Genomic DNA, 24422 nt, shown 5'->3' with positions numbered 1-24422 from the left:
TTGGCCGAGCTCCTCCTCCTATTTGTGGTGTGCGTCTTGATGTTGTTCCACAAATGGAGGGAAATTTCCAATGAACAACTTGGTAGAAATTGCAGGAATGAAAATAGATGGCATAGGCAGATTTATAGTCAAATCAAGATGGTTTGACTAAATAACGGCAGTGGTTCTACTAGTATTGTACCAAAATGGCACCTTTTGTGCTAATTGAGTCTGGGGTGTGTCACTTAGACAGCACCTCTACCAATCAACCAACGCTACTCCTGTCAGACACAAATTTTTTAACATTAGCCTGTTGGAGTAAATGACTTTGGAAGCTTCAGCATCCCTGAATATGATCTTCGTTAAAATAATTCTTACTGATTACTTACTAGAACAATCAAAACTGTGTTCGCTAACTTGAACCCGCAAACCGGTAATGGGAACAGAAAAAAAATATTAGCCATCTGCTTAATTTGTTTATATTCATACACACACATGTTGGAGTGTTTGAAAGAAAGTCATTCCCAAAGAGAAAGAGATCACATATGTGCTTAAAGAACGTGGAGATAAATAAAAAGCATATCGGGCATAAGTACTTAACAACAACAATAAAAAGATAAGCAAAAAGCATAATTACAAAGACAAAAAAACAAAAAGTGCGTGCGTATGTGTGCATTAGACACTGAAGAGCGCAATGCGATACGCCGAAGAGCAGGATGCATTGCTTTTGGGGTGCATTAACAATCAACGACTGATTGTGCTGGAAGAGACAGCGCAACCCGAAAGCTACGAAATGGGGGCAAAATATGAACAAGCATTGCAATAGAAATAGCAAAGTGATCTCATTGTTTTTGTTGGCATACACATATGAAATCCAACTGAATTCAAAAAAATTTAATTTAAATCACAAAACACTTTGCAGCTACTGACCTCCTTCCTCGTCTTCGTTGGGCGCATCAGTCGTCGTTGCGTTCGCTGGCGTCCAAGTGCAGCAGGACCATACACTAAGCAGAAGCACCAGCGTACAGCTGAACACTTGTTTTTCTAATATTTTCATTATTTGAGTTAACTTTTCAACTTATTTGAATTTGTTTTCACTTAAAAACTAACACTGGGCAACACATTCGCTTTTGATACAAATTTATGAACACTACTCGAAAATTACTACACAGAATTTGTTAAACTTTTCAGACTGAGTACCATACGACCAACGCATTCGGAGACGTATTTGCGTCTGCTAGCCAAGAAGCATTCAGCTTCCTTTAAGACTATCAAAAACACAACACATCTACAATCAACAGCGACAATAATTTTCAGCGAAGGCGAGTGTGCCAATGAAAACAAAACGCACAAGAAGAAGCTTCAGCTAAACTTGCTCCAACAAAAACTGCTCCCAGCGATAAGAATAAACAAAAATTTTGTTTTTTGATTTTTGGTTTTTGATTTGGAATAGGGAAATTATGTGAGGGAGACAACACAGGCAATACTATCAGCTGTTCCTGCAATGATGCCAGATGATGAAAAAAATGCACAGGGAAAACTTGAATGTAATATTTATAAATATCATATTAACCTGGTGTGAATAGCACACACCGACAAGAAATTTAAAATACTGATACATGTATTGTGGCCAAATACAATTCAAAACACCACGCTCTGGCGGGTCACAAAGTAAAAAACGATTGAAATTGAAATCACTAAACGTAAGTGGAACTGGCTTAGCCTCCCTGGAATTACTGGAGCAAAATCGGGACCAGTAGAAGCAATTTGTTGAGGCTCTATTTTTCATATAGGAATAAAAGAATCAAATATTATAAAATACTGATCAACTGTTTGATATCTGCGTGGTCCTTAGATTTTGGCGTATTAAGAAATTTTTAAAAGTCCTACCTCGAAAAGAGATAAATTGGAGTGAATCTAACGGCATTTGAAAAGGAGTCGTACCTTAAAGTAATAAATAATTAACGGCATTCGTTTATAGCCAATATGCCCTAGAACCAAGCCATCCAATTCCTATGGAAAGTCGATTGTTAAGTCCGCAAATCTACATAAAACCCATTTGCCACTCGAAATCGACTTAAAGTGTAGGTCTCTCTATTTGTGAAACAACATTAAGATATCCACTATAAATGGGAGGACGAGCTCTCTACTTACTTTAAATCCAATATTTTTCACTTAATTTGTTGAAATGCAAGAGTTCACCGCAAAGTACTTATTTTAGTATCTAACGTATCTAGAAAAAATGTAAGATATAGATGAAATAAATCTCCAATATATTATATAATATATAAAAGTTAATAAGTGAGCAACATAGAATCGAATAAATTAGCGATTTACTTGAGTGATTAAAAAATTAACGCTAAAAAAATAATTAATTTGCGTTCTAAATGCTGTAGCAATAATTTTGACCCCAACTTACTTAATATTTGTCCAGCATTATAAAATATCCCACATGCCTCTAACCAACACTTCGCATACCCACTTAAGCTGTAATTAGTGGTACCGTACCGCAATCGTAACCGTAACCATAGCAATCAGCTGTTCTGATCAGGGCATCACTGTAAACGATAAAAGGACCCGCTAGTTTACTTAGGCGGCAGCCCTTGGTCGGGACAACTCCTAGTCATTCCGATAACGTAGAACTGACTGCCATGGGAATGAACGCTTCACATGCCCCACTGAACCCACTCATCTAACACCCTGCTCCCTCTAGACCCAACCACGCCATAACCATAACCGTAGCCGAATGTATGTATTGGTTTTTCCTCGTAACCGTAAGCAGCTGTGAAACACTTTACATTTGTTTTAATATTTGGGAGAAAAGTTTGAATATTAGAAATGAACGATAAAAAATTAATGACAAAATGCAAATGTAGTCATTAATTCTACTTCAATATTAGTTGTTTATGGATACGGTATGACTAATCTACAAATGCTGCAATGTTGCGGCTATGGCGTTATGGCACTAATTGTAGCTTCGATCGCGAATCAGCCTGGGTGTACCGGTAGAAGAGTTTAACGATGACGACTATTGGATACATCGCTCTAAGCAGGGATGCGCGAGCTGATACAACAACATACTAACAAGGGGTGGCTATCACGTAATTTTTGATACAGCTGTTTTGAATCGTATTTAAGTAAACTTTTTCTTTAACAATTACAATTACATTGGTTCGTCCATATGTTGTTGTTGTAGCAGTAATACTGGTCGTCTTCGTCTAAGGGGTGTGTGAAAAGGTAGTTAGTGTCGTGCGGGGTGCCTTCATGTTCGTCCATATCGAGAGGGTTGCTTGCATCTCTCAATATTTTTCGCTCAATTCTGAGACTCCGTTTGCTACTCTCACTTCACTTCCTCTTCCATTAACACAACCGCACATGTCAACGAATACATTTTAATTTGGAAATTCAGCCTACTTGACAAAAAACTTTGCTAATTTTTTTTGTTTACATTGAACCAGCTGTTGTAGAAATATCAAGATTTGACATTTGAGTATGGTAGCACTTTTTACGTGTTCACATTTAATCCACGATTACAATTTGTTCGTTTATTCGAAGGTTTTCTACACTGGATTCTATGATAGGGCTGAATATTTCTCCCCAATTATTTTTCCAACTTTTTTTGATATATTAACGGAGCTCTTGTTTTTATTTCACTTTGTTTACGTATTTTCTTGAAATTCTATTTGGCCAAAAGGTTCTCGAAATATTGTTTTTTTTTGTTCTGTATCTGCAATTAATAGCATTTATTTTTATTTGCATACAAATTTTTACAAGTTTTCTAGAAAAAGAGCAATTAAAAAAAAAATTCAAAAGCAGTCGATTTAAAAAAATAACTTTCCTTTATATGTACATATACAAACGAAAATAAAAAAGTTGTTTTGTTCTGGTCATTATGAATACGTCGCAGTGGAGAGTGAAATGGTATTGGTGGCACTCGTATTGTTATTTTTTATAAATTATTTATGTATCCCGTTTTATGTACTCAATGTAGCATTGAAAAAATTGCAAAAAAATAAATAAATATAATTATTTATGTAAATTATTTAACAGCATTTAAAAGATTAAGAGCTAAATTTTCAACGCTTTTTTCTACCTGCGCAAACTTATTAGGAAGCTTCAGGATTATTTTTAAAACTTCACTGCTTGCTTCGTCTTCAGGTATGTCTTTCCTTTCTACGCATATGTATGTATGCATATATTGTATGTTCAAAAAAAATATACACCTGAAATAAAGACGAGTCTTCAGCAGCTATTGCAGTCATCATAAATCAATTATTTTTTTAAAACATTTTCTCAAAAAGAAAGACTCAAAAAAACGAGAATGTAAAAAAGTGAATTAGTAAGAACAGCATTCGTTGCAATTGCGTATTACACGAACTGTCACACCGCCATTTCGGCTCGGCTGCTTCGTCTGATGCCATTCAATGCTCATGGATATGGTAATTCATGTGAGCAAGCAACAGTTTACAACATGCCAAATCCTTTTGAATAGTTAATCGCTTTTAGTAAACGTTCCTCCAACTTCTCTCGATTGCTGTACTCTGGCAGCAATAATACATTAAAGCATGTGTGCGAGGTGGGCAGACGATCGCTGTCGGGACCGTGTCGTGTGATTAGCAGCTTGAGGCGACTTAACCCGCCAACAGGCACGCGATCCGAACCAGTGGTGAATTCAAGCAACTTGCGTTTGGACTCTTCGGGCATCGAGTGTACAACATCCCAAAAGTCTTTGATTACTTGTGAGTCCTTAGTGTAGCCACCCTCGTATTCGGTGGATTTTTCCAGTTCAACAAAATCGAATTTCTACAGGATTCAGAAAATTATTCCATTGTGCAAAAATGAGCATCATTTTCAACTTACTCTACTACCGCAGACGAGCAGTTCGATTTCCTCTGGGCGAAAGAGCAATTTGAGCGGCGACTCATCTGTTACCATTTCGAAACCTTTCTTGAAAGCCCTAAATTGTCGTTCGATACTCTTGTTGAGCAAATAATCGCTGTACATATCAACGAATTCCTGCTTATTGTGTTGACCCACCACTATGTCGCCACCACCGGATTTCAATTCATGTTCAACTACCTCACCGAAGACGTCATTATAGCTAATTTTAAATGTTTGCATAAAAACTTCCTCCATGTCGGCCTCTTGGTAGTCGAGCATGGATTTTAAACTCCGATACAATGTGGGGTTCCAGTATTTCAAATCGTAGAATGTGCCAACCCCGCCCATCAGTTTGCGATAGACGACCATGGGAAAATTCACAGCCAGTATGATGTTATTGTAAATAGCTAAACCTAAAATAATGCCGATAAGCGTGAACTGCGCCTCATTTTCGAATGGTGCAGAGTTAAACCTGAAAGACGAAGAGTGATGCAATTAATTATGAAATAAAATTCCAGGCGAAACAAAAAGTAATTAAAGGAAGTAAAAACTTACTTCGAATATTTCAAATTCAAATTCTAACCAATTATGTAAAAAATAAGTAGTTTTTTAATTAAAATAAATAATTTATTAAAATTTTACACACCACACCGTATTGGTATCCTCCTGATGCACAAACATGCCGTAGTCTGGATTGAAAATCTCTTCAACTATCAGCTGAAAAAATTCTTTGGAAACGCCACCCTCGTCAATACCCTGTTCGCCAACGAACTCAACTACTAACTGCTTTTTTAAGTCTTTTGGATTACTCATAGCTACCAACTCAAGCTAAGAAAAAGTATTAATTATTAAAAAAAATAGCATAAAAACAATTTTTAAGAACATATTTACTCCAATGAGTGCATCATCAATAATATTATCACGCCGCACTTTTAACTTCAAGTCAGGTCTTGACTCATTTCCTTCGGAGAATGAATTTAGTAATGAATATAGCGATGAATTTCGCTCACTGTACATGCGTATACGACTATCGTAGTAAAGTGCAATGACTTTGGTCGCGGGTGTTAATATGAATGAATACAGCATGAAGGAGAAATGTAGGTCTAAACAAAAAAAAATTATACATTACTTCAAGACATAAAAAGAGACAAAGAAATGCATACCCTCACCACTGGGATTCAGTGATAAATTTCTATATGATAAATAATCGCGATCCATTTGTATTGCATCGCTTAGCGGTTCATTGTAGAATTCCTCAAATGGCACCAACGGCACACGACAGTCCATGCTTGATAAACCCAACTCTTTCTCTAGTTTGTCTTCAGCGAATTTCGGATAATGCGGTTTAGGTACTTGAGCATAGAAAAATATATCATCATCCTCGTTGTTTGTGTCCGTATTTGAAGAAGCATCGGCATCGATGGCGTTAGCCGATTGGCTATGATCATTTATAGAGCTGGTGTCTAACTCACCGGCCAAGATATTGGCGTAGAAAGCAATCTGAGTAGTAAGAAAAATATTCATTTTACAATGAAAAACAAAAAACGCTACATTTTAAAACATGCCTTGAGCACGCGCGTTACTGCAATGACATCGGTATTTTCCTGTACAGTGTCTTCGTCGAGTATCACTTGTAAGGTAATCAATTGGTGGCAGCACTGCACCAATGATTGCATCTGATCTTTGCAGTGCGCGGCCCAGATACGGGCTAAGCGCGCCTGAGCTGAAACTGGCAATATCCGTGTAGCATGGCAAAGCTTAGGCAACGAACGTTCCAGATACTCCAAATCGGCGAAACTGTTGGACGCTGTAAGGAGAAGTTATTCAAGTTTCATACACCGAACTAAAGCCAAATGAATGGCACGCAAAAGGTTTCAAAAAATTCACATAAGCTAATAGCTAAAGCAGCTGAGCATCACTTACTATTTGTAGCCATGTCGAAACAAATCACCAAACAGTGCAGCACCTTTTCCCAGTCAGCTTCGCGACCATAACGTATGCTCTCGGCCAACAATATTATGTTGCTATTCAGCGCCTCACCAATGCTCGCGTTGTTCAACGCAAATAATTTCTTTTTAACCCGTCGCAAACTTTCCAAGTCCACCAACGTGTCATTACTGCTCGACTGCACGCATACATCGTTGTCACCAGCGCCTCGTGCCGCGGCTGCTACGAATGCAAAGCCGTCAGATGCGCCATCTTCATCCATTGGTTCGTCATCGCAATCGATGCATACTTGTGGCACCTGCTGCTCTCTGCTTGATGTATCTTCTTCGGTCGACACGCAGGTGCTGTCTTCATCTTTATCAGTTTCTCCTTCTAGCGTGCGCAGATCTTCTTTCTTTAAATCGTTTGGCGATTTGCCAAGCAGTTCTTGTAGTTTAGAAGTAGTAGCACTCGAAGTCAGTGGAGTAGATAGTACACGAAGCGCAGGTCTTTGGAAACTCTTACTCAACCTATCGACGTGCGGATAAACTTCGTTTATGGCGTGCAATAATCGATCGTAGGTATTAAACTTTTTGCATTCGTCCAGCAATTCGTCAAGCAGCGCCTCATTGAGGTAGGGAACAGGCGCAAATGTGGGTGTGGGTGGCCCCGAGGCAGTTCTCCCTGCTGGCGCATTGGCATCCATGGCACCCTCCGCCGGCATATCCGTGTTAGCCGCCAGCAAATCGCTGTTGTCCACTGCCATTTCTGCCGCTTCTGCTGCATTACACAGTATTTCCAGTTGACACATGTCAGCTGGCGCTGCGGCACAATTATTCTCTATACTCCTATTCGAGTTGGCGCGGCTATGTGAAGATAATGAAGGGGTAGATGAGGCGGCGGCAACCACATTGGCATCACCTCCACCTCCACCGCCACCGGCGCTACTAAGGCCGGCGCCAGCACCACTGCTTATATTACTGCGTTGGCTGGCGTGACTGTTCACACTGCCGCTGCCAGAAGTGATGGTGCTATTACCGCTGCTGCTACTAGTGCTGGTAGTGCTACTTGTGCTACTCGTGCTACTATCATTAGGCGAAAGCATATCGGAGTCTTGTATGCTGGGTGTTGTGGCCGCGGAACTGACTGAATGTGAACTAAAACAAAGGATGCAAAAAAAAGGTGATAAGGCAACACCACGAAACAGATACAACAAAAGAGCCAAAAGTGAAAGATGTGTTTGTGCTAATTTCCACTGTGTTCATTTACCTCGATGGTGAGTCATTCTGGGTGCGGGGTACCTTCGGTGGTTGACTATAGAAATCGCATAGTTTAGCATCTTGTGAGAAAAGCTGAATAGCGCGTGCGGCTATTTCATTTGGATTCATAGAAGCCACCTGGCCACTGGATGCACAATTCTCATTCGAACATTTTGGATTTCCACATCCTCGCTGTAGTTGATAAAAATAACGTTCTATTAGTTCCTTGACGGCAGATCGTTTCATATCTGGATTGGTGGTTCGCGTTTGTTGCAGCGACTGCAGATGTTGGTGCTGCCGCCCGTGTGCTTGTTGATTATTGCTTGGTGAGCGTGTAGAGGTGTTATGACTAGCAGATGGCGAATCTTCATTAATGCTATGTATATTGGCATGGAAGAAGAATTTTCAAAGTTAAAACGTCACAATTAATATTTATTGTATGTATGTGTATGTATAAGCGCATATGTACCTCGAAGTTTCGTCGCCAATGGCTTGTTGCGTATCTTCCTCCGCGTTCATGAAGTGGCGTTATACTTCCAGCCGTCCTATTGTACCACAAGTCGTTTGTTATTTGTGTCTATCTTTACTAACTTCAAATATAAAATAAGTTTCGTCTTTTGCCAGTTCGGCCGATTCGCCCTTACTTATCGCGTTGATATTGTTCGCTAAAGGCGTTTTCACTTTCAATATCGGTACGTTCTATGCTGCTCCTGCTATGAGGAACTGCCAATGAAAAAAAATCGATTGCTCCTGTCTTCACTAATTTTTGCCAACTTTTGCTGGCCAATTTAAAAACTTTCGCAACTGCCGTACAATATGTTTCAATATTTGTATCGTCAATAAATAGATTCAGTAATTCAATGTATATTTGCACTGCTAAAAACCTACTTTTTTCTAATATTATTAAGAAAGTTGTGGAAGAAAAAGAGCTGAATAAATCGCCTCCTTGTTGCTACAACTGACAAAAAATTCTAAAAATCATTCAAACAGGGTTGCATGGTAAATGACAAATTTTAAATAATCAAGGCAATTTTTTTTTATTAAGAATTTTATGAAATCCTCTGTATCTATAGAGAAATATTTAATTTTGTTCCTTATTTTATTTTTTTGTGACAAGGGCTATACATTAAAAGCTCTATATTGGCTTTAAAATGAGGAAACCGATTTTGTGGGTCAAAGTGGCACCGTTTGAAAGCTGGAGTCCGCCACTCTCTGTGTCCGCTGAAAACTTAAAATTTTGGAGTTTTTCGTAAAGTTGTTAAAATTTGTTAACCACACAACGCCATTTCCATGAGCCGATGACCACTGGCCTCAATTGTCTTGCTCCCACAAACACTTTCCTTTATTTAAAACTGTAAAATTCTTTTAATTTAATCCTTTTTATAAAAAACTTATTAAAATACGGTTATAAATTAGCTTAAGTTTGCATTCCGCCCAGTTGCAAATATTTTTCGAAATTGATAGCGAACTAAAACAAACAAAAACATAAAAATTAAAATGCTAACATAATAATGCTAAAATAATAGAAAAAGTCAAATTATTACTGTAAAATAATTTATGAATAATCACTGTGATTAGCTTTTCAAATGGATCTTTGTATTTACTTGAGGGCAATTGATTGGTAATTAGCATACCTTCGTTATATACAAATATATATATCTGCTGTTTATATATAGAAAAGATGTACACGTATATGGAGTGTTTTTTTAAGTCGATAACATATATGTATATAACTTTGACGGTACAGTAAAAATGTTTAATAAGAGTTTTAAATCATATAAAGTTTTTGTTAACCTAAAACAATTGAAATCAATGTTTTTCTTCCTAGTCAAATGAATCGATTACTTTTAAAAAATACGATTGGGCAATTCACCAGGTATTGTGAAACTATAACTTCTTAACACCGTAAAACATATAATGTCTTCATGTTTGATTTTTCTTTACGAAAGATAACAAAATTTTACAACTGTTGTGAAATGATATGATTTCACGAAAAACACAGCATATACGACACCTTTTGAATTCCCCGAATATAAAAATTCTCTCAAAAAGATCTTATCAGCCAAGGTGAATTGAAGACTGAACTGAATCAAGGCGATTTGAGTACACAACGTGGCATCTTCCCAACGCCGTTACTTTATTTTCGTGGTTTTAACAAGTGTGACATCAGCCACCTTAATAATTCAAAACAAACAAAAAGAGTGGAAGTTACATATTTTTGAAAATTCTATGAATGGCTTGGTAATATTGTAAGTTGTGGCATTTAAATGTTTATTTGTTTTGTGTTATTGAAGTTGTGGTGACAAACTGTTAAAATCGCGATAAAGTAACGGTTTTAGGAAGATGTCACCTTCTGTATGCAGTTCGCCATGATTTCCATGTATTGTGGATTTTGTGAATTTAAGGTTGATAGAACACCAGAGTAAAGTGCAAACAACTGTTAGTTATACTTTCACAATTTACCACGCAGCACTTGGTTTTTATTAGTTTGTTTAGTTTAAATCTCACAAATCACAGTGTTACCAAACGGTTCCCTGAATTTTCAGAAACATATAACTCCTCATCCTTTTGTTTGTTTTGTTCGTTTGTTTCATATCGGTAAGGGATCTGACGTCAGATTTGGGTAAACGCGTCCTCCAGTACTCAATTCGCTTTTTAATGAAAATGTAAACAAATAAATAAGACTACAACAAAGTTGCAGCGTACTTAGGCATCCAAACCAGCAAATCGAAAAACAAATCAATCAACAATGCCGAGCGAAGTCACCTTCTAATAAGTCGCCTTCTTATCAACCGTGCACTTGTTTTTTGAGCACTTCCCACATAAATGAATAATGACAGCAACAACACAAACAATTCTATATGTCAGCTGTGTAGTGAAAACTTCAATTTTACATGGTCTCTTTTTTGGATTCGCTTCTCTAACAAAATTTCATAAAGTAAATAAAAACTAAAAAATAATTTTCCAGCTGTGTGTAAAAAAATTGATCACGTATTGCAGTGCATAAAATGTAAAAATACCGCTACGTTCGTGCGCCACCTGAAAAAACACTAAAAAGCGATAGAGGAGTGAAAAATGACGTCGGAGAAGGTCGCTGAAGATATTGGAAATTGCGTTCGTCAAAACATTCCGTGGGCTGCCGTACCGATACACCTGAAGCAGGTGCTACACAACAATCAACGTGACTATGAAAAATATGTTTTCAATTACAGCCTAAAAAATCAGTTGCGTTTTCGGGGTAATCTTACATCCAAGGTATTCCGCCATGAGCAGCGCTACTACGAACTACTTGTGCAGAAAAGCATCAATGGTCTGCTACTGTTCCCATATCATCTGGCTGATATTATAACAAAAGGATTACGCGTAACGCCTTTCAACTATTATCTGGATTTGTTGAGTCAATTACTACGCAATGATAAGTCGTACGACACCCTTCCAAATTTCACCGCCGCCGATTGTCTGCGTGTACTGGGCATAGGACGTAATGAATATTTATCACTGATAAGCAATCTGAAGACGCATACAACACGTGCGCTGCTCTTTAGTGCCAAACCGAATCCACTGGATTTCTTGCCTCGCTTTCCAGTACGTATACATATTGCACCGTGGTGGCGCATTGAGGTAGGCTATGTATTAGAAGCAGACATTAGATATGTAACAACAACGGAACGCAGCCTTATCGATGATCTAATCGATTTTGGCTCACAAACTGCAGGAAAATATGATTATGGCGTGGTACATAGTCTGTATCGCAAAGGCCTAATATACTTAGATATACCCATATCAGGCGAGGATCGCATCAGAATACCGCCCCTACGCAACTTCGTAATGAATCGTACCAGTGGTGATTACTTCGAGAATTTGCTCTATAAAATCTTTGTTAGTGCCGATGAGCACATGACTATTTCCGAATTGGCACAAATGTTGCAAGTTGATTTGGATTCAGTCAAGCAGGCAGTATCGCTCTTTTGTCGTTTAGGTTTTGCGCGCCGCAAAGACCCCATTTGCAATAGCCCGAACGCTGAGACTAAGTACCACACCAGTTGGGAGCAATATCAGTTGGAAGAATCTATGGCTCGCGAACCGCCACAAATCACTCCGCTCAACTATAACAACTTCATTACATCAGAGGCAACGGCTGAACGCGCTGAAGCAGCACAATATAGTCCAATTTTGGCACAGCAACAGGAAAAGCAACAGGATAAGGATAGCAGTTCTATTGGATATCTCTCATCTGACGGCAATACCAGTGATTTCAGCTTTGCCAATATGCCGTCGCCAACACCGCAAGCGATGCAGAGCGGTGGTGGAGAACACAATAATTCCGAGGAGCAAGATCTTAGCTCTGAATTGGACGATTTAAGTGAGAGTACCACAAAGTTAAGCATCAAAGAAGTATCCACAACTGCTAAAGAAGGCAAGATTTCTACTGTGGCGGAAAAAACAGGAAAACGTGTTGGATTTCTTTTCGATTCAACGCTAACTGCCTTCCTGATGATGGGCAATTTATCACCCGGCTTGAAAAATCATGCAGTCACTATGTTTGAAGTGGGAAAATTGTCTGAGGAAAGCATGGACTCATTTCTGGCGGAGTTGGAAAAAGTTTCGCTTTTAGATGCCGAGGGTGAGGGAGACGTTTCGCGTTATTTTGCGCACGCCGTTATTTTACGGTCAACTATTTGTTCGCTTCGCCATCTGTTGCCCGGAGGCTTGGATCTACTACGATTAGAATGTTTGGAGTGCTTGGATCAGAAAACGCGCGATCGAGTGCTCGAAAAGAAATACAAATTCATTATATCTGCTACTCCCTTGACTGCCTCACTTTCACATGTTTTCAGCATTCCATTTTTCGGGCAATTCTACAGAAGCTCCGATAGTTCGCATATGTGGATAAAACTATTCTACAATCATATAACAGGTATTTGCTGACAATCACACTTAAATTTATTTGCAATCTACTTTATCGTATTTCCCTTATACTTTACTTACAGGCTACGGGCCACCTAGTCTCTTCCTTTGTCGCGGCACTGTACTTAAAACACTTCCACGCATTTTCCTTGGCTACGGGAAGTTGCTTGTGAATATTCTACATTCCGATTCATATGTCTTGAACTCCGAGAATTTCCGCAATCTCAACGATCAGTTGAAGAATGGCTGCATTTTGGTGCAGGGTTATGGCATCCGCCAGCCTGGCCAACTGCGGTACGAAGCATTCCCATTCAATCGAAAAGATCCTCGCCAACTGGAATGGGCCAATCACAAAGCCGTGCAACAGCTGGCACGTCAAATGGATTTGGTGCACAATTGTGGTTTTATAACATTCCTAAATACAGGTGTACCCGACATTGGGTGTGAGTCTTTTGAGTTGCAAGTACACCTTAGACACCCCAAAAGCAAAGTAAAACCAACGATTGAACCAACAGGTGGAGACGTAGAAACCAGTTGCTCAAAGGAAATTGTGCCAAATGCGGTTAGCCAAGCAACTGCCCCTATACAAGTGTCAACTGTCGCCCAACCACAAGATCTATTATCGCCAGGCGATGGCTCCGAAGTTACGAGTTTTGCACGTCTGAGTGCTTCGCCACTCAATACCAGACAATTGAAGAGTCCTGATGAAAACTATTTTGCGGTTAGTCCACAAAATGGTTCACCTTCAAACGTATTCACTTCAGCGGACTGTAACGAATTGCTGGCATCGGAGTTGGCCAAATGTGATGCTGATTCAGCTGCACAGAATAACAAAACCGAATTGGTATCACAAAGTTCTGTGGAAATACCAATCAGTATTGTAGCAAACAATGCGCAAGCCAACTCCATTTTGGATAGTCCAGATACTTCGAGCGAAGAGACAACCACCGAGGAGTGGACTTTGTTAGACGTCAATTTCGGTGTGCCACTATTCGATGTCGATTGTAATACGCGCATATGTGAACAAATTGTGCGTAAGCTGCATCGAAACGAGAATCTGCAGACTCTGCCCACTAAAGCGTCGCACATGAATGAAATATTCATGAATTTCGTCAAGCAGTGCATGTATTTCGAAGATGAACCGAACATCGAACAATTGAAGATTGGTAGACTTTTACCATATCCACGCATCAATTTGGCGTTCGAAAATGGGCGAGTCTGCTATTGGAGTGGCAGATAAACGCTTGTATCTTACGAAATGTATAGATAAAAGCTAATATACGTAGATAAAAAGCAAGTAAAAAAGCAAGACCACATAAAGTGTATACAAATTTTAAACGCTTGCTTGAGGAATATACCCCTACGCGTATACATATGAATCTTGGAGTTCCATGTGTAATGCAATATTGAATTTTTTTGTTGTATTTTATATATTGTTACACGGCTTCTGTCCATTCCGTTTTTTTTTTAAATATGTACCTATGTATGTAGGTATGTGTACTTTTTCCCTTATCTAATCTGCAATGACAGATTTGTACATTTAATTTGCAGCATACATATGCATATTCATACTTTGTTTTTGTTTACGTTTTGAATGATTAGAACTTTTAGCTGGGCATATTTAAAATAAGCGAACAGCCATAAACAAGTAAAATATGTAAAATCTGCAATCTCTTTTATTTTTAAATTACAGAAAATAAACTTATAAAAGATGAAATAAATAACATAATTTTCTCATACACTGTATTACTTATACATGCATAGTAACGCATACAAATAAAAATAAATGAATAGTATTTATGATTTTATACTTGGTGTATATTTCAATATATCTGGATTGAAGTAGGGATCGACAGTACGAGCAGGTATGACTAAGCTTCAGCGCATGGCAAGACTAGTGATCTTATCGAATTGTTGCGCCTGCACTCGTGCTTGCTCAACTTCCCAGAGATGATATCAGAAAGGCTTTAGTTTTTGAGAAGAGTTTCAGAATTGAACTGGACATTAAGGCAAATTGGAGAACCGCATCTTTGAAAGGAAGCTCCAAGAGGGGACCTTCCAAGTGAACAGCATATTAGCCCTGTCTAGTGAACAGCATATCACCCCACCCCTTACGTCGTAGGAGCAACTCCTTGCAGCAACCTTTCTCCAAATGCTTCTCCTCAGGGCTGGAATTTAATCCAACCCTGGGCCAGAAGTATTCTATTGCTGCGTCTGCCATAAACGGCTCCACCCGAGCTCCACCTCGGTTAGGTGCAATAAGTGCAACGGATGGAGCCACCTTAACACCTGTTCAGGCCTTAAGACCCATAGGGAGTGGTCCACACGGTATGTGGGCACGTGTTGCTCCCGCCAGGAAGCGTCTGATGCCTCCACGGCTACGACTCCCCCTGATAGGCCGGCACCATCAACCGCCACACAAACCCACACCTCCACGGTAAGGAGCTTATCGAAGCAACACAACTACCCCAACTTAGCCCATCCCCTTCCCTTCTGATCCAACCCCAGTGCGGGGACAAATCAGCAGCTCTTGGTCCCCCCGCACAGTCTGTTCCGTGTGTCAGACCGTAATACGTCGGAATCTGGTATCAGTCAAATGCAATTCTTGCAATGGCGGGTGCCATTTTCGGAGATGTTCGGGCCTGCGCACCACCCGTGAGTGGACAACTGACTACGTTGCCCCCTGCTGCAGAGCTCTGCACCCACAACCGCCCACCATCATCAGGCTGCAATAACTACAGCGGATTGCACAGCAGGCCCAACGCAGCCAACCCCACGTGTCCCTCAACCCCCGAGTTACTGCGACCTTACCAAGAAGATTCAAGCTTCGTCAATTCAACTACAACGGACTCACGAGCAAGGCCGACGAGATAGTTGACTTCATGGGCCGACACAGTATCACAATAGCTGCGGTCCAGGAAACCAAGCTGCACGCTAGTTCCTCTCTGATCACCAGGGATGGCTATAACGTGCACAGACACGATCGCGAGCGAGACAATGATCGTGGCCTAGCGTTTATAGTCCACCACACAGTGCAGTATCGTCTCATTGATGAAGGCATCGACCGCAGGGATGTCAAGGCATAGCTGTCCGGACAGGCGATTCCGAGCTCGAAATATATAATGCTTACATACCCCTGTCACCTGCTGCCCGGCAGGATATCACCCTGATATAGGTGCGCTCATCAGAAGTGAAAACCGATTGGTTGTAGGTGACTTCAATGCGCATCACGATCTTTGGCATTCAACCCTACCAAACGATCGTAGGGGACAACAATTGGCAGAGCAAATAGACGATTCGACATTCAGCACAGTGAACGACGACGCCCCCACCAGGGTAGTGGGCAATTGCAGCAGCTCGCCTGACCTAACAATTGCTAGCGCTGGTCTGATAAATAGCATAACGTGGCGACCTATGCTATCGCTTGCATCAGACCACTTGCCCATTATCATCTCGATTGAGAGACCTGGCGACTTCGTTTCCGCGAACCACCGGTCCTATTTTAACTTTAAAAAAGCTAATTAGGCCGGCTTCACGGAATTCATTGAAAACACCGTCGCCGCTCTTCCCATCCCCACCGATGTGCGCGCAGGCGAACGCGCATTCCGCAAGATGCTCACAGCTGCTGCGGCTCGCTTCATTCCTCCTGGAAGGTTCAAAGACATTCATCCCCATTTCCCAGCCGAAGCAGCCAGCTTGGCAAACGAGCGTGACCGCCTACGCCAGGTCGATCCCGGGGATCCCCGCATTAGGGATCTCAATTTGGAGATCCGGCAACTGGTAGATCAACATAAGCGGACTAAATGGGTTGAGCACTTGAAGACCTGTAATCTCACCTCTGGGGTGAGTAAGCTCTGGCCCACCGTTAGGTCCCTGTCGAACCCGACGAAGCACAACGACCAGGTGGCTATCACATGCAACGGTTGCACTTCGTCGGATCCGAAGAGATGCGCGAGCTACATTAGCCGACTTTTTATACTGCCGGCCGACAGAGCCAAGCGTCGTACTACCAGAAGGCTACACAAACTGACGAACGACAGTGCGCCACTTGCTTTCTCCGGTGATGAGGTTCAGGGGGCCATCAATAAATCTAAAAAATCAAAAGCCATTGGCCCTGACGGACTAAACGCGCTGATGCTGAAGTACCTGGGACCATTGGGAGTAGGATTTCTCACAAGGGTTTTCAATCTGTCCTTGACCACTCTCATCATCCCTGACATGTGGAAAGCAGGGAGAGTGATCCCACTACTGAAACCTGGGAAACCCGCCAACCAAGGGGAATCTTATCGTCCGATAACTCTCCTCCTCCCACTCTTCACGAAACACCTGGCCCCAGCCCCACATCAGCACGGCTTCCGACGAGTGCGTAGCACCACCACTACACTCACCGCCATAAACGCCCAGATAAACCGCGGGCTTAACCAAAACCGCGCCTGCGAGAGGACTTTCCTAGTAGCGTTGGACCTGAAGAAGGCTTTCGACACAGCCAGCCATTTCTACTAGATGATATTTATCAATCGACACTCCAACCAGGGCTGAAGAGGTGGTCTGCAAACTACCTGAGCGGTCTCACTCGTCAATGATTTTGCGAGATCAAACATCAAAGCAGAGGAAGATTAAGCAAGGTGACCTGTTTACCACCTGGACAAAGGAGGTGAAGCTGTCCCCCCTTAAGGACGACGACACACCAATTCCGACGGTAAATAACCCCAAAATTTAGGGTGTTACCTTCGACAGTTTGCTCTCCTTCTCAGCGCACACAACCGCAATTGCCACTAAAGTCCAAAATCGCAACAAGGTCCTCAAGTCGCTTGCCGGCAGCACTTGGGGCAAAGGCGAAGAACTGTTGCTATCGACATTTAAGGCAATTGGTCGGCCGGTTCTGAACTATGCTGCGCCTGTCTGGTCGCCTGGAACTAGTGATTCGCAGTGGATAAAGCTACAGACATGCCAAAATACTGCCATTCGGACAGCGATCGGTTGCCTCCTGATGTCCCCTGTTTAACACCTTCACAACGAGGCACAAATGCTCCCAGTAATGGAGCATAACAAACTGCTCAGCAAGCAGTACCTGCTGGGATGTTACCGCCTCCCAGGCACGTCAGGAGACACCTCTTAAACTACGCCGACGAAATCAAGGACAAAACTGACCGAAATTTACTGGACCAGACAGTGTTTAGACAGTCAATAAACGACATTCACCGGGCTCCCGTCCTGTGAATGCCGTAATCGGAGTCCAACCACCACCTATAGCAGATGAAGAGCTCCAGCTTCCTCGTGAGACACGTGTAACACTGGCACAATTACGTTCTGGATACTGTAGCAGGTTAAACTCCTATTTATTCAGAATTGACCCCGACATACCAAACATATGTCCGGCATGTGAAGGCACCCCGCACGACACTAATCACCTTTTCACATGCCTTCTAAAACCGACTCATCTAAAACCCCTCTCCCTCTGGACCCAACCTGTCGAAACAGCATGTTTCCTAGGCCTACCTTTAGATGAGCTAAACGAAGACGACCGGTGATATGCCCTACACTGGCGGGGCTTCCATTACTGTTAACAAACAAAACAAACAGGGTACCTTGCACTGGTATACAGATTGCTCGAAGACACCGGAAGGCACAGGTGTTGGATTCTACACTGCCAAAACTAAGCTGGCCATGCCAATGGGTAATTTACCCAGCATTTTGCAAGCGAAAGTGTATGTCATCAGTCTATGTTCAAGGATCAATTTAGAAAGCAAACTCCGGAGTGAGCATATTGTCATTCTGAGCGACAGTCAGGCTGCGTTGAAGGCTTTATCTTCCTTCAAAGTTAAGTTCTGGAGTGCATAGAGAAACTCAATGTGATAGGATTGCACACTCGCACCAGGCTCCTATGGGCCTCAGAACGTGTGGGAATACTGGCGGCTGCTGCATTGGTTAAAAACGCTGCGGCCTCGCTATTGGACCAGAATCAAGAACCTTGCTTTGGGACAACATACCACAACAACATCAGAAAAGAGCTGAAAAACGAAGAGCTAAGGCTAACAGAAATAAGCTGGCACCAAGCAATGGGGCCACGCCAGCCCAAGTCTTTATCAGGGTCAGGTATCAAAAAAAGAATTCAAAATCAAAAGACATTCAGATATGTCTTGAATTTCCTTAAGAACAGACAGGGAATGCTCACTGGTATTTCTCGCGGCAGATTATGCAGCCATCTGCAGAAGCTCTAGATATGGTCCACCGACTCCTGTCTTTTTTTGCGATCAACCCCCGGCAAATCCACCACATCTACTTCTCGAATATGATGCCGTAGAGAGAAGAAGGAATAGGCATTTCAGCCTAGAAGAAAGGCTGAAGGCAGAAGAAAGGCGACTGTTGTTTTTTTCTAATGAATTTAAACTTAAAGGGTTATATATAGTTAGAATTTTCAAAAAATCGATTTTTTTTTATTTTGTTTTCTTAATGCACATACACATATTTAAGAATACACACAGAAAATTGTATACCGTTCCGGTGAATATTTTTGAAGTTGAAAAGGCGTTTCAGAGTGAATGAAATTGCTTTTCAAACTTTAAACGCGTTTTTCTCAAAATGGTGCTTTCAAAGTCGGTGATCAACATTACTCGAAAACGGCTAAACGGATTAGTCTCAAATTTTAACACGAGCTTCTTAAATATATTTTTTTGGTAATTAATCGAAGATTTTTTCTCACCGATAAATACATTTTTTTTTATAAAGGATTTAAGGCCGCAATTTTGGTCAAAAATCGATATTTTTTTTGAGAAACCGCCATTTGGTCACAAAATTTAAAATAAAATTTAGTGGTCACTGCAAAACGTCTGAGAGGAGGTCCCGGAGATCAGCTGTAGCTCCTTTCCAAATAAATATTTTTACTAATACTAAGTCTTAAAATACAGCTAAAGGATAACATAATACGTGTACAAATTTTTAGATCAGTAAATTTAAAAGTTTTCTCAGAAAAAATTCTGGAAAATCCGCTTTTTCGTCGTTCTAACTGTATATACATAGTACATAACCCCTAATTTACAAAAATGTTAGCGGAATATTCATTCTAGTTCTTAATCATAAATTGTCTTATATTTTATTAGTTTTGATTTTATTTTATTTAGTTCGTTTCATCTGATATTATTTGGATATTTTTTGTTTTATTTTGAGTTATTTTATTTCACTTTACTTTCTATTTTAATTTCGTTAACTACGCTCAAAGTCTAGCAGCAGCTTGCAAACTATTTTGCTTTGAATATAATGTTTGAAAGCTCGAGGCAATAGTAATATTCACTCTACTTGTATGCACTACATAAATCCTTTTGAAGCATTAAAACAAATATGTCTAAATAAATATTAAGCTTTCATCGGAAGTGCATGTACGCGCATGAATATGTAAAGACGTATGTGAAACGAAATTGTTCAGGTAAACAAATAATATTTACCAACGACACACTTCAAGCAATTGACGACAGTTTGAGAGCTATTCAGTTGCATTAGAGCTATGCGTGCAAATTGTCGTTTGAATGCAGTACAGAGGGGAAGTGGCAGAATTTAGTTGTTAATTTTTCGAAATTATATTAAAATAAATATATCACACACTGAAGGCCCTAGGAGCCAGTGTGCTAATTAAGTTAGGGTTATATTGTATATATCCCCTATAAATAATAATAATAAATATATATAAAATATTAACTATCACATATTCTTATTTTGTGTTATTTCTATTTTATTCTATAATGAACTATTGACAGCTTACAAAAATTAGGTGATTCAACCAAAATTGTAAATTTAAGTCACCTCATCGTTAGACAATTTTTTGGTAGAGTCGTGTCTGCTTGAATGAATTGAATTTTATTTTTAATAGCGCTGTCTCAAAACTAACGGTCATCAAACATGTTCGAGTTGTACGTTCGCTATGAAACAGGTTTTTCGTGCGCATTTGCCAGCAAGTGGTCGTTGTGAAGTTTATTTCGTTGGCTGCTTCACCGAAACGCAACTTGCTGCTGCTGGCTAATTGGTTTGCCAGTTGTTTGTTGCTGCTGAGTTTTGTTTTGCCATCAATTGCGACAGTTTGTGTGCAACGCTTGTTGGTGATGGTAGTTTGAAGCGTTGGCTGACTATTATCTAGTAAAGTCAGTGGCTTCTTGACAATCGAATTTAAAGTTAAAAATTGTGACAGTTAAAAATGACGGCAAACGTTCACTCCTAAATGGTTTGTCGCGTTTAACTAACATTTTTTGTTTTTGTTTTTCGCTTTTCAGCGGTGGTTAAAACAAGTAAAATAGCGCGCAAACAAAGCTCAAGACCGTAGGCCACATTAAATGTTGGACAAATGGTGGTTGTTTAGCGCTAAAGAATGTCAAAGTCGTAGAGTCAAGCGGCGGTGTGTTTGTGTGGCGTTTGAAATTGTTTTTAAAGCCAAATGTGCAATACATTGACGAAAAGCAATGGGATTAGAGTGAATAAATTAATTTAATGCAGTGGAACATTGCTTTAGCAGTACAAAGTAAATACAAATGGTGGTCCAAGTACAAGCCAAGTGCGTAGAAAATGCATAAAAACGTATTCGAAATGAGTTAGTGAATTCAAATTTATTTAGTGAAGACTTGAATTTTTATGCAACGAATTTAGCGCGATTCCCATTTAATAGATTCCTGTGTATTATAGGTGTAATCCTAACAACAAATATTTACTAGCTTGTTGTCAAGCTAACGTGTAAAAAAAGAAAATAAACACTTAAAGAGAACCTAGCAAACAAGTGTTTTCATGGGTTACGAACAACTGCCATTTTCTTATTTGCGTGCATATGAAAAGCTGCTGAAGTCACACAACAAAGAGACAAACGCACATGCACAGATCTGTATAAGCTTCGAAACAATCAAATAAAAGCATATGAAAAGAAGGGTAAATAACACAAGTGCAAAAGGGAATATTTAATAAATTATTCAACAACAGCAAAATTACAAAAGTAAATAAATGCAATATTTTCATAAAATGAAAATAGGGCCAAACAACAACGACACAAGTCATAACCAGATACAACAAAAACAGTAGCAAACGAAAACGGCACCCACATCGTCCGTAACGAATTGAATTTGGGCGAAAAAACACGTTTACCTTCACCTCGCACCAGCGCACCCCGCTGACGTACAAACAAACAAATTTATAAGCCACACTACTACGGCCACTCAGCACAATATAAACATAAAAGCACTCATTTCCCTACACTTCTCCATCTCCGCTCATGTCATCACCGCCGGGCGCCTTAAGTCAACCCGCTGTTAATATTCTGGCCCATTCGCTGCATAATAGTCAACTCAACTCAACAAATTAACTTGGCTCTAAGCGGGGAATAGTGCACGGCGTGCTCTCGCTTGATTTGCGTTCAAGCTAACCAGCCATCGCATACCAATACAAGTTAGATAGTGTTTGTTTGTGTATTTTACCTTTACGCCGCAGCTCAATTCTGTTACTCTGTGTTTCATATTGAAGTTTTCGTGGTTTTAACACCTTAGCGCGAGCTTGCACACATGTGTGAGTGTAATGTGCCCGGCTCACATGCACTGGTGTAAATGTGTTTACGTTAACAGTCTTTTTTATACGCATACGTATACAGGCATGTGCATACTTGTATGTATGTGAGCACATACTTGTACATTTAGCCCGTGTGTTTATTGTAAGTGTGGTGGTAGTAAGCTCAAATTTGCATATATCCACGTGTATGTATGTGTGTTGAAGTCCAAATACTGTAAAATATATACTGTATCGTTGTTGTTGCTGCACAGCTGGTGTCCGGTACCAAGTATTCTCAAGTTTGCTGAATAAATTATACGAAACACGTACAGATATTAAAATACGCACAAAATGGGTAAGTACTTGCGCTTGCATGCACCCACTTATGTGGTTATTTGCTTATTCGTAATATTAAAGCGCTAGCGTATTTTTAGCCCACCGATTAGCTTAATAATTCTATTAATACTATTAGTTTGAAACAGACAACTATGAGATGCTATGCCTTGCATTGACTACTCAAAAATGGATCGTGTGACAGTTAACCAGCTAAATCAATCCACAAAACAAATACCACATTCCATTGCCACCATAAACTTGGAATTGAATTTCGCATCATATTATATATTTATCAAAATTCCGATGGGCCGCTGTGTGTGCAGCTACATGCTGTGCATACGCGTGTGTCATTTCTTCAAGTTGTGCTTTATTGAACTATAACTTACGCTTCCCTTTGTTGAAATAACAAAGTCCATTTTTGGACCAAGGGTTATGAGTCATGTGAACATCAAGCTTCTTCAAGAACTGTCGACATATCAAAAAAAATTTCTTTTGACCATTTAAGGGGTGCCGGTGGTCTAGAGCTCGAAAATCGAGGGTATTTTCAGGAATTTTTTTTTTACAATGAAAAAAACTAAAAACGATTTTTAAGTTTTTAGGCTTTTTATTTAACTTCTTTTACATACAAAAATGAAAAAAAAATTTTGTTTTTATTTTAATAATTAGTTTTAAAAATTGCGCTGAAGTTGACCGCCCTAAAAAATAAGTCCTGGACAGTGTTGTCCATTTTGGCTCTTCCACTTGGCTTCTTCAAGAACTGCCGACATATTTAAAAAAAAATTATTTTGAGAGTTTACCGTTTCCAGTGGTCTAGAGCCGGAAAATTAAGGGTATTTTCAGGATTTTTTTTACAATAAAAAAATAAAAACGATATTTAAATTTTTTAGGCTTTTTATTTAACTTCTTTTACATATAAAAATGAAAAACAAATTTAATTTTAATAATTTTAAAAATGGTGCGGAAGTTGATACCCCTGAACGGTGTTGTCCATTTTGGCTCTTCTATTTATCTGAAACATAAAAACCAAAAAAATTATTAATCAGTATGACTGCAGCTCTGTCCTGTACTAGAGAAACAAATTGATAAAATGGCGCGGTTTTCAATTTGACACTCTAAAAATCGGGATCAACAGGCGATAGCCATTGATGTTGTGAACAACATATTAAAACTTCAGACGATTCGGTTGATTAGTTTTTTTTTTTTTGACAACACCAGGCCGAAAAAAGTCGTTTCGAGCTAAATGAGTTTCAAGTTGGAGGTACAAGAACACACGGACTGCTCTCTACCTAGTTATTGCACTGTATAAGCTTTAATATTGGGAATTTTCGCATGAAAATTTCACAGTATATTCTTAAGACACTATACTTTCGAAATATCGAAAAAACAAAAATTCGATTTTTTGAAATTTCTAGACCACCGGATCCCCTTAAGCTTATCGACATGCGTAAAAAATCTTACAGGTTGTGCAAAAGTAATGCGATATATGACTTTTGGTACAGAGCCTGTGGACTACGTACGGATTCCCGGTTTTTTTTCCTCTTCTTCAACGTTTTTTGTATGTTATTCCAATTTCCAAAGTTTTTTCTAATAGCGATCGCTGCTTGGCAGGAAATGACAAAC

General features: G+C 39.9%; 4 protein-coding genes across 5 annotated transcripts in view; 2 read left to right on the top strand and 2 right to left on the bottom strand.

Annotated features, from left to right (window-relative positions):
• Positions 1–1372, bottom strand: part of LOC129240426 (procollagen-lysine,2-oxoglutarate 5-dioxygenase) — a 40938-nt gene extending 39566 nt beyond the window's left edge. The window contains exon 1 of the mRNA XM_054876211.1: positions 910–1372. Within this exon, the coding sequence (XP_054732186.1) occupies positions 910–1036 (127 nt within the window). The 5' untranslated portion in view covers positions 1037–1372. The remainder of the gene's footprint in view (positions 1–909) is intronic.
• Positions 1373–3355: 1983 nt separating this feature from the next.
• Positions 3356–8995, bottom strand: LOC129240831 (ubiquitin-protein ligase E3A). Of its 2 annotated transcripts, none has more exons than XM_054876845.1 (9): positions 8515–8995; positions 8056–8421; positions 6784–7943; positions 6426–6667; positions 6024–6360; positions 5752–5963; positions 5507–5688; positions 4840–5332; positions 3356–4782 (listed from the first exon to the last, which is right to left on the bottom strand). In XM_054876845.1, exons 1-9 carry the CDS (start codon positions 8562–8564, stop codon positions 4444–4446), a joined length of 3381 nt encoding a protein of 1126 aa, XP_054732820.1. In that variant the 5' UTR covers positions 8565–8995; the 3' UTR covers positions 3356–4443. The 2 variants fall into 2 exon arrangements, with proteins under 2 accessions (XP_054732820.1, XP_054732822.1); XM_054876847.1 differs by having other exon boundaries at positions 6030–6360.
• Positions 8996–10904: 1909 nt separating this feature from the next.
• On the top strand, positions 10905–14717 carry LOC129241264 (protein FAM91A1). Its single transcript, XM_054877509.1, has 3 exons — positions 10905–10983; positions 11046–12963; positions 13037–14717. Exons 2-3 carry the CDS (start codon positions 11121–11123, stop codon positions 14191–14193), a joined length of 3000 nt encoding a protein of 999 aa, XP_054733484.1. The 5' UTR covers positions 10905–10983; positions 11046–11120; the 3' UTR covers positions 14194–14717.
• Positions 14718–21545: 6828 nt separating this feature from the next.
• Positions 21546–24422, top strand: part of LOC129240140 (neuronal membrane glycoprotein M6-a) — a 110580-nt gene continuing 107703 nt past the window's right edge. Inside the window, exon 1 of the mRNA XM_054875697.1 lies at positions 21546–22821. Within this exon, the coding sequence (XP_054731672.1) occupies positions 22818–22821 (4 nt within the window). The 5' untranslated portion in view covers positions 21546–22817. The remainder of the gene's footprint in view (positions 22822–24422) is intronic.

Source organism: Anastrepha obliqua, chromosome 3 (assembly GCF_027943255.1).
Source record: "Anastrepha obliqua isolate idAnaObli1 chromosome 3, idAnaObli1_1.0, whole genome shotgun sequence".
NCBI classification, from domain to species: Eukaryota; Metazoa; Arthropoda; class Insecta; order Diptera; family Tephritidae; genus Anastrepha; species Anastrepha obliqua.
This window is presented reverse-complemented; position numbering and strand designations above follow the sequence as displayed.

Excerpts from the sequence above, each read along its gene's own strand:
- LOC129240831 (XM_054876845.1), bottom strand. The coding sequence starts at position 8,564 with ATGAACGCGGAGGAAGATACGCAACAAGCCATTGGCGACGAAACTTCG. Across the intron at positions 8,422-8,514 it reads ATTGGCGACGAAACTTCGAG|CATTAATGAAGATTCGCCAT; the intron begins GTACATATGCGC and ends CAATATACATAG. Across the intron at positions 7,944-8,055 it reads CAGAATGACTCACCATCGAG|TTCACATTCAGTCAGTTCCG; the intron begins GTAAATGAACAC and ends CCTTTGTTTTAG.
- LOC129241264 (XM_054877509.1), top strand. The coding sequence starts at position 11,121 with ATGACGTCGGAGAAGGTCGCTGAAGATATTGGAAATTGCGTTCGTCAA. Across the intron at positions 12,964-13,036 it reads ATTCTACAATCATATAACAG|GCTACGGGCCACCTAGTCTC; the intron begins GTATTTGCTGAC and ends CTTTACTTACAG.